Source organism: Cryptomeria japonica, chromosome 2, assembly GCF_030272615.1.
Source record: "Cryptomeria japonica chromosome 2, Sugi_1.0, whole genome shotgun sequence".
Lineage (NCBI taxonomy): Eukaryota > Viridiplantae > Streptophyta > Pinopsida > Cupressales > Cupressaceae > Cryptomeria > Cryptomeria japonica.
This window is the reverse complement of record NC_081406.1, coordinates 54,610,764-54,620,851: the sequence shown is the minus strand read 5'-3', so window position 1 is coordinate 54,620,851 and position 10,088 is coordinate 54,610,764. Positions and strand designations below refer to the sequence as shown.

The 10,088-nt window shown below is 35.7% G+C and overlaps 1 protein-coding gene across 1 annotated transcript; it reads left to right on the top strand.

Annotated features, from left to right (window-relative positions):
* Window positions 1-8,501: 8,501 nt before the first annotated feature.
* LOC131073682 (uncharacterized) lies at window positions 8,502-8,948 on the top strand. The gene has a single exon (XM_058010185.2). The coding sequence runs from the start codon at window positions 8,502-8,504 to the stop codon at window positions 8,946-8,948; it is 447 nt and encodes a 148-aa protein (XP_057866168.2).
* Window positions 8,949-10,088: the final 1,140 nt, after the last annotated feature.

The window sequence follows — 10,088 nt, the reverse complement described above, 5'->3', positions numbered from 1 at the left end:
AATTGGGTTTCTTTTTGTACATGAGGTTATGAACTCTGGGGAACCAGATGTCTTATTATTTGGACTTGTGTATACTAAAAGCTTGCAAAGAGCTTGCAATTAGCTCTCCATTAGAATTTTTTAACACACCATATAATTGGCCAGAGTTTTGGTAAGAAGTTTGTATCATGAACATTTGTTAAATCAATTTGTATGTTTGTAAAACCAACTGGTTTGGAAATATATTACAGTTTTAAGTGAATTTCAAACTTAATTGTGACGTAAGTTTGATTCCAAAATGTCGAGTGCTTTGCAAACCATGTTGTACAGGAGCAGTTATTTGGGGAATTGTATTTACAAGAGAAAAAGATGAAGGGAAAGGGCTGTTGAACAAGACACGTGTCCGTATTAAATGATCCTTGAAAAGAGGATCAACCGTCCAAGGATTCTGTTCATTACACCTGCTCAAGAACAATTAATAATATTAAAGATTCTGGAGTAAGGAAATGCATTTAAATAAATTTGTTAGACCTCGAGCCGTCCCGAACAAATGATCAAGAGCCACTGGCTCGGGCCATACTCTTTGAAAACTGCAATGTGTGATAAACGTGGGTCGATATTTCAAATTTGTTTCTAATCATTACTTCCCGTCCCATTTGAAAAGCAATGGGCCCCAGAGTGTCGATATTTCAAATTTGTTTATGATCATTACTTCCCGCTTGAAAAGCAATGGGCCCCATTGCATCAACATTGGATGAGATGAGGAAAACGGAGCTGAAGGTGCTCCCAGGTAAACCACTTTCTTTGTTGAGCAATCTACCCTGCTAGAACCACTTTGTATAGATAGATCTACTGTTGTTTGAGGGTTTTCACCATGGTGTCCACAATTTGATCACATTGCAATGGAGAAGTTGCATCTGGATTTAATTTTGTAATGGAAATTGTTTCTGCCACATCTGCAACATCTAATAGTGGGGGAAAATATGGCTTCAAGAGTTCCACATTGAAGTCTAGATGAAGACCCAGAAAGGAGGGTGAATTGAGCTTAAAAGCATTATCACCAACTTGCTTGATGATTGTGTATGACCCATAACGCAGAGGACGAAGCTTCTATTGGCACCCTGCAATCGTTCCTTCTGGATATGCAACCACACCTTGTCTCCAACTTGAAAATTATGGAGAGTATGATGCTCATCATGTCTCTCCTTATATTTCTTATTGGTATGCTCCAAGATATCATGAACTTGTTGTTGCAAATGATGAATTCTATCAAAGAAACTGTGTTGCCTTATCTTCCTCCTTATCAACACGTGGAACCAAATCAGGTTGAATAAGTGGTATGGCAACATCCATGGGTGCAAGTGGTTGATAACCAAGACAAACCTCAAATGGATTGTGACCAGTCGAACTGTGAATTGCTCTGTTGTAGCTATGTTGAACATATGGAAGACTTTCATCCCATGTGCGGGGATGTTTTGAGTGATACATGCATAGGATGTGAATGATCATCCAATTCACTACCTCTGTTTGGCCATCTGTTTGAGGATGGAAAGCAGTAGACTTTGTTAATTTTGTGTCCATCTTCTCCCATAATATAGACCAGAACTTACTAAGAAACCTGTTGTCCCTATTTGAAATAATGGTATTCGACAGACCAAAATGAACCCAAACGTGTTCAAAGAAAAGCTTTTCAATGTCCTCTGCAGAAATTATCTTTTTACAAGCCACTATTACTGCCATTTTTGAGAACCTATATACCACAACATACACACAATCATGGCCTATTTTGGTGGTAGGAAGACCAGACATGAAGTCCATAGAAACTGAATGCCAAGGTTTTTCAGGAACAGGAAGTGGCGAATATAGTCCAAGTTTACAATTAGCAGGCTTAGCAATAGCACATGCAGTACAAGCTTGAATATATGAAATGACATCATTTCTCAACTTTGGCCAATAAAAATACCTCTAAAGTATAGTAGTAGTCTTACCTATGCCAAAATGACCAGCAACCTTACTACATTCAGCTTCCCATATCAACTTTTTGCGTTGTGCATTGGGCACACAAATTTGGCGAAGGTGACAAAGCATTCCATCCTACAAATACAAATCATTCACTTGATTTCTCTTCACCAATTGATTATAAACATCTACAAACTCAACATCATTCTCATACAAGTGAGCCCAAGCTTCAGTTTGATGATCACATGAGTCCAATACCATACTTATAGTTGCAATCGGAGGCCTGCTCAAACAATCTGCTACTTTGTTAGTGCTTCCCTTCTTGTTGCAAATATTGAGATGAAATTGTTGAAGATAGGTTGACCATTGTTGATGTTGATCATTCTGCAACTTCCCTTGTGTTTGCAAAAATTGAAGAGGTTTCTTTTCTGTGTGGATGACAGTCTCCTTGCCCAAAATATAATATTTTCATTGCTTACAAGCTTGAACGATAGCATACAATTCCTTGTCGTAAGTGGCATACCAATGCACTGTATCAGAAAAAGTATGACTCTGATATGCAACTGGGTGACCATGTTGCATGAGGATTGCTCCTAGGGCATATTCCGATGCATCAGTTTGTATTTCAAATGACTATTGCAGGTTGGGAAGAGATAAAACTAGTGTAGAACATAATCTTCATTTTAACTCCTCAAATGCTTCTTGTTGAGCACCTGTCAATTTGAACTTTGCTCGTGTTCCCCCCTGTAATGACTAATTTAAAGGCCAAGACAAATGGGAAAACCCCAACACAAATCTGCGATAAAAGTTTGCCAACCCGAGGAAACTTTGTAACTCTATGAGATTTCTAGGAGATGGCCAGTCCTTAATCACTTGTATCTTCTCAGGATCAGCATGGACATCCTCATTGTCAATAACATAACCTAAGTATCTAATACTCTACATACCAAAGGAGCACTTTTCTTTGTTTGCATAAAGCCCATGATCTTGTAAATTGAGAGAATTTTTTCCACATGTTGCAAATGTTCCTCCCAAGTTTTGTTGAAGATGAGTATGTCATCTAGATATACCACCACAAAGGAATCAGTAAACATTCTGAGTACATCATTCATCATTCTCATGAATGTCCATGGGGCATTTGTTAGACTGAAAGGCATCACTAGCCATTCAAACAATCTCTCTTTAGATTTGAAAGTTGTCTTCCATACATCAACTGAGTCAATTGGTACTTGATGGTATCCCGATTTCAAATCAATTTTTGTGAAGAATCAGGCCCCTCTAAGCTGGTCCAAAAGGTCATCTATCTGGGGAAGTGGATACCTATTTTTGACTAAAAATTTGTTCAAGGCCCTATAGTCAATACAAAGTCTCCCAAGTTCCATCCTTTTTCTTTGCCAGAACAATGAGACTACCATAGGGTGATGCACTTGGACGAATATGTCCCTTCTCAATCAATTCTTGTATTTGCCTCTTAATTTCATTATTTTCTAATACTGATCTACAATAGACTAGTTCATTAGGTAATGGAGTTCCTGGTATCAAATCAATAGTGTGTCTCACTTGGCAGTGTGAAGGTACACTAGTTGGTAACTTAAACAGATTCTTGTATTTTATCAAAATCTGATCCATTGATCTTTTTTGCAGTGTTGTGTTTGTGATGGCATGGGAATTATATACTGATTTCCTTTCTTCTTCAGAACGAATAATCAATAATATTAATGTTCCTATTCTAGCAACGAACCTCCTACATTGCTTAGCACTAATCAAAGATGTAGAGTATGCAGGGCTTACCTCTGGTATTCAGTATTTCTGCTCACCCAATCTGATTGTCACGATGTGAGGTTTGGACTCATAAACACCATGGCACTGATACATATATGGTTGTCCCAGTAGAACATAACAAACATCTAGAGGAGCTACACCACATATTACCTCATCTTTGAAATTCTTTATAGAGTATGAAAGGCGACATTGTTGGTTCACTTGAATATCTCTCTCTTGAGTTACCCATCCCATTGAGTAGGGTTGTGGGTGTGTTGTTGTTTTTAGATTCAATCTCTTCACAGTCTCTGCTGATATTAGGTTCTTTTGACTTCTACTATCAACAATAAAGTGCAGGGATTTTCCTTCGACCCACATTTGTGAATGGAACAATCTTTCCTTATCCTCCCGAGGCAATATCTTTGTAGTAGCTATTGTTGCATATGGATCAACCTGAATGACTTGTTCATGACTTTTTTCCATGCAAGATTCTGCCACCTTAGGTTCTGCCTTGTCCTCAAGCATCTCCATCATTAAACTTTTTATAGTTCTACAATCTTTTGTGTTATGAGAGGGACTTTTATGGAATTCACACCACATACCATTCTCTTGTGCCTTCTTCATACCCCATGCCTTTTTCCGTGGTGAATTGGGAGAAGATTCCTTGGAGGTTTGTTCCCATGCAGTCTTGCTACCTTTACCCTTCCATTTGTTGTTTGCGAATTTAAATTCCCTCCTTCCTTTCTGTTTGAATTTCTCCTCATTTTTTGTAGCAAATTTATATGCACTAGGTAAAGTCTCAATGTTCAGGAATTCCATTTTGGTTTGGATATACCTATGGAGCCCACTTTGATATTTCAAAACTCGGTGCTTCTCACAATATTTGATACCAAGCTTTGCTGCTAAAGCATGAAACATATTAGTATATTCCTAAACAGTTTGGTCCTTTTTCTGTCAAAGAAATTGCCACTGCATCTATTTCTATTCATATGTATTTACAGGAAAATATTCTTCCTTTACATGCTCCATGAATTCTCCCCATGTGGGTTTTTGATCAAAAATAAAAGTATTGCCAGTTTATTCTGCCTTGGATGCTAACTTTGCTTCCCATGAATCTTTCACATGATTTTTAGCTTTGAGAAGAGTGAAAGTAATTTTCTCTTCATCCAAGAACTATTTGACAGAGAAATACCTTTCCAATTTTGAAACCCAATCATCAACAGCATCTACATCAATCTTTCCTTGAAACGTGGGTATATCAAAATTCACTTTCACCTTGAATGGTGTATACCCTATAAATGGTGGCTTTGCTTGTGACCCACGACTTTCCAGCATTTGCTTGAACTGCTCTATCATTTCTTCACATTGTTTTGTTGATGCATCTGCAACCAACACTTTAATGTCATCGTTGATCTGCAACTTAGCCATCTGCGATCGTGTGCGTCTTAAAGGAAGGTCATCTGAAGGATTTCTTGTTTCCAACCCCAATCTTTGATATGTTGATCGAGTGTGATATGACATATAAGAGAGAACTTGCTCTAATACCATTGATATGAATTAAGGATTTAGATGACAATACTTGAGTGAGAACCTGCAGTATTGTGGATTTGCTTACACAAACAAGGTAAACATAGAATTGAAGAAAGCCAAAAAGTAGTCCATTCTATTCGAAAATCCAACATATAACAATTCATGAGATTCCAAGGGTCACTGAAACCCTTGAGAATCGAAACTCAACAGTCATATTTGTATATTACATAATAAAATCAAAAACTATGAAATTTTCAAAAAAACTATATCAAATTTTGTCCTAACTTTGACTAGACATAACTTTCTACCCAAGACTCGAAATTGCGAACCGTTTAACTTGTTGGAAAGGTCTCCAAGATTTGAAGGCAAACACCTGAAAGAATGTGCCTACGACATCATTCTAATGGACAGGCCAAAGTTTCAAGGGCTGAAAATGCCCCGAAGGCCTTCAAAAAACCCAATTACTAACATGTAGAAAAAACTAGAAAAAATATTAAAATATTTTTTTGATATTTCAAATTTGTTTCTGATGAATATTTTAATCTTTTCGAAACTCCTTAGATCTAGGCAACTCAGTAGCACATGGAAGATAAAATAATGTTATCGCAGAGAAAAAATCTCCTTAGTTTGTTAGGGTCAGTGAAACTGGCATCAAGATGTTGGAACCCATAAATGCTCCCCAAATTCTACTAAATGGTTCTTTGATAAAAAGGTTGTATCATAATGGTTTTAGTAGTAATGGTATAATCTTCAGGTAGTAGAAGAGGGTGTAGACACTTTTTCTCGTAGGAGTTTTTTTTAATCTTGGAATCCTTTATTATCAGAATGTCAAGTAAATGGTGGGGACATAAGCAGGAAGCTGATTTTTGTGAATTCTAAATAGTATAGGGAGATTTTAAGGTCTAGACAAATTCAAAAGCTAAGATAGTCGCAAAGAAGAAATCTTGTTATGATCTTACCAAAAACTGTAAAAAACATCACAAGGACGACTGGTAAAATCCCTTATTTGATAGAAGAGGAGACATAACAGACTGGTCATAAAGGAAAAAAAGACAGAAGTTCTCCCAACGTTTGGGGTCTCTAAAAATAATGAAGACAATATCAAGACTATGGCAACAAATAAAGAGGAAAAAGATGAATGGTTTATAGGCAATAAAGACTTATACATCCCCACAACTATGGTCCTTGAAGCTTTATGTAAATGAGCTTATGATTATGAAAAAGAAGATTGGTTATATAGAATCAAAAGGGCAACATGAAGAAATCAAACTACAAGAAGTTGTAGAATGTAACAGTAACCTTGACAAAGAAAACATGTTGCTCAAAGAGCAATTAAGAAGCTTACAAGTTAGTATGGAAAGAGGACAAGAAGAGTTGAATATTTTAAAGATTGAGCTAGGACAAGTTAAAACAACAGAAAAAGAAAAAACAATGAATGGAGGTGGCACAATGTAGATGGAAAATATCCTAAAAGTAATTTCAATCTTTTGGACGAAAGAGAGAACAAACTAAGAGACCAATTAGAGGAGGCCAAATATTGGACATAAGTTGTAAATGGGTCTTCATTTTATCAAAATGAAATCATAGAAAAGAAAATCAAGAGGTAAATGAAAGAAGAAAAAGACAAGCAAGACAAAGTTATGAATATCATCATTAAAGGTTTGAAAGACTTTGGAGAGAAGAAGAGAGACGATAATTTAGCAATGGACTTCTTCAAGGACAAATTGAAGTGGGCAAGTTGTATCCAACAAGCAAACAAGATTATAAAAAAAATACGAGGAAGGACAGGCATGTAATAGTTGTATTGAGAAGCATGGAAGACAAGAATGTGATTCTAAAGAATAGGGATTCTTAAAGGTATCCATATTTTCTTTGATGAAGACTTGACACTTGCCCAACAAGATGAAAGATGGAAGGATTGGGGAAAAGTGAAAGCAACAAGAGAAGTGGGAAAGTGAGCATGGTTGAAAAATGGAAATGCTTAGATCAGCATGCGTCTACCAACCAATAAATAGGAATTTGGGGTTGCACATGAATATCTCCACACAGTAGGTTGAAACTACAGAGGCTACCCATGGAGGAGAGGATTGGGCTTGGGACCCATAACTTAGCGGAAGGACATTATCGCTCTCATGGAAACACATGAACATGATAGTTGTAGAGTGCCAAACATAGAGCACTAAAGTTTGAGGCAATCTTCAAGTGAGTATTTTTTTATTTAATGGTTGAAAATATGAAAGGAATAAATATAATTTATAGTTTTTTAGGCTATCTAACATGAAGGAAAGATCTCTAGAAAATGTCAGAAAATGATAATAAAATATTTAGCAAGTAGATATGATTTATTACAAAAAGATGAAAATACAGTTTTTTTTAGAAATACAAGAAAGACGAAGAAGAAATAATAGAAACCAAAAAGAAAATATCCTATATATTAATGTATAGTAATGACTAGAAATATTAAGGATTTATGACTAAAGATCTTATATGAAGTTGAATACAATAAGGATTAAGAAGAGTGTAGAAGTAGAAGAAGATCAACATGAATTTGGAGATGATCATGCAGTAGACAAAGTAGACAAGGTAGGAATGATGTAAGGAAAATCATTGTATGTTATGGGGAGCGGTCATGGTATTATACGTGACTTTAAGATATTGAACATCACATCACGTTGGAGGCAGGTAGTGCAAAATCCCACCCAAATCCAATGTAACCTTAAAATAGTCAGTTTTTTTCATTTGACTATGACAAGGTGGACTAAAACAAATTGTTTTGTCTTCACACATTTGTAGTGCATAAGACTGACGGCTATTTAAAATTAACACCATCCAAAATTGACCGCATGGAATGTCACACTCCCTTGTCCTTTATGTTTTTTTCGCTTATTATCCAAATTGCATAGATATTTGACCATAATAAAATAAGGATTCATACTTTGATGACTTCGTCAAGGGAAGACGCGGAAAAGGGAAAAATAGGCAGGCTTGAGGATGGGAAGTTTGAATAAATTTCATGTTTAATATCGAATTAAAGGCTGCAAATCACCGCGTGGGAGGGAAAGAAAGAGACAGCACATCGGTTTTGTAACGTCATTAGCATCGTCATGGACGGCCATTTCGTATAATAATTTCTAAACGGGCATTGGCCTTTAAATACAGGGTGTTCACGCATGCAACTTTCAATACAATTTTTCTTTTCTTTGCGAATCTGTAGATATCTGCAATTTCATTTCTTGTTTCTTAGGCGAAATACAAGTCATATATGCAGAGCTATGGAGGTTATGAAAGCTTCATCTGTAATTAAGTCCAATGCTTCGGGTATGTTGAGCTTGCAGACCCAAAAGAAAAAGGTAAGTTTGAGGAAAAAGTATACGCGGAGCTGCATCAAAGCAAGGTATGGAGATTATGACTGTAGCGAAGGGCCCAACATGGTAGATGCAAATATGTCCGTTCTGAGACAGCGAGTATACGAGCTCAAGTTGCAGGAAAGCTGTTACCACCCTTCTCAGGAATGGATGGAATGGGAGAAAAACATGCTTCCTCATTATCACTCCACTATATCTCAAGCAACCGGAATTTTGCAGTGGTATTTAATGAGTACTAGGCCCAGCATTGCTTTGGCTGCTTTGAGTCTGGTGTTAACGGGCGTAGGCACCTCACTTAGTTTCAGTTTGCTTATGGTGTGGAGTAATATCGATATATTTCTCCACAGTTTATGATGTTAGGTTTCTTTCTGTACATACGGTTATGAACTCTGGGGAAGCAGATGTCTTGTTTGTTGGATTTGTGTATACTAATAACTTTCAAAGAGCTTGCAATTGGCTCTCCATTAGAATATATTGAGACAAACTATTGTATTAATTGGCCGAAGTTGTACCAAGGAGTTTGTATCATGAACATTTATTAAATCATTTTCTATGTTTGTTTAACCAACTGGATTTGAACTATATTGCAGTTTTAATTGAATTTCAAACTTAATTGTAAGTTTCATTACAGAGTGTGGAGTGCTTTGCACACCGTCTCGTACAGCTTCTATTTTCAAGTGTTGAAAGAGACACGTGTCCGTACTAACTCATTTGTGCACCATGAAAAGTGGGTCAATCGTCCAGGGATTGTGTTCATTGCACATGCTCAACAACAATTAATAATATAAAAATTCCTAGAATAAGAAAATGCATTTAAATAAATTTGTTATACCTGGAGCCGTCCGGAACAAGAGCCGCTTGCTCGGGCCTCAGTTTAACGGCCATACTCTTTCATGTTAATTTTTTGGGTTCTATTTAAGCCTTGAACATCTCGTCGAGTATTTTTCTGGACAATTTCCATTATAATATTATCTGCACTTTTTTTTTTAATTCTCTTTTGTATGTTCATCTCGTACTTTTCAATAAGATTTTAGAATTTTTCTCTCTTTAGGAGAGATGATACTATTTTATACGAGTAGCATACCTATATTTTTAAAATTTTATGTAAAATATATAAATAGATATTAAATTTAAAAATTAAAAAAAATTAAAAAATAATTATCAAAATAATAAAAATGAAAAAATTAACCATTTTTAAAGCAACATTTTTACACTACACATTTTGCTTTAAACACTTTCAAATCTTCAAAAAGCAAATTGTGTGTGTATCATACAGATTATCGTAAAATTATAGATATAAGTATTAATTCTATCTAAAAAGTAGTTTTTATAATATTTTTTGAAAAGTAATAGTACTTTTTCTATATCTTTTGATAGTTTTTTAACAAGTTCCAGGTAGTGGCGAGTACTTGTCGTCATAGTATTGCAATAAAAATATTTGTTCTAATTTTGAATTATAATAAAAAAAATTGTTTTAATTTTTAGTTATTATAA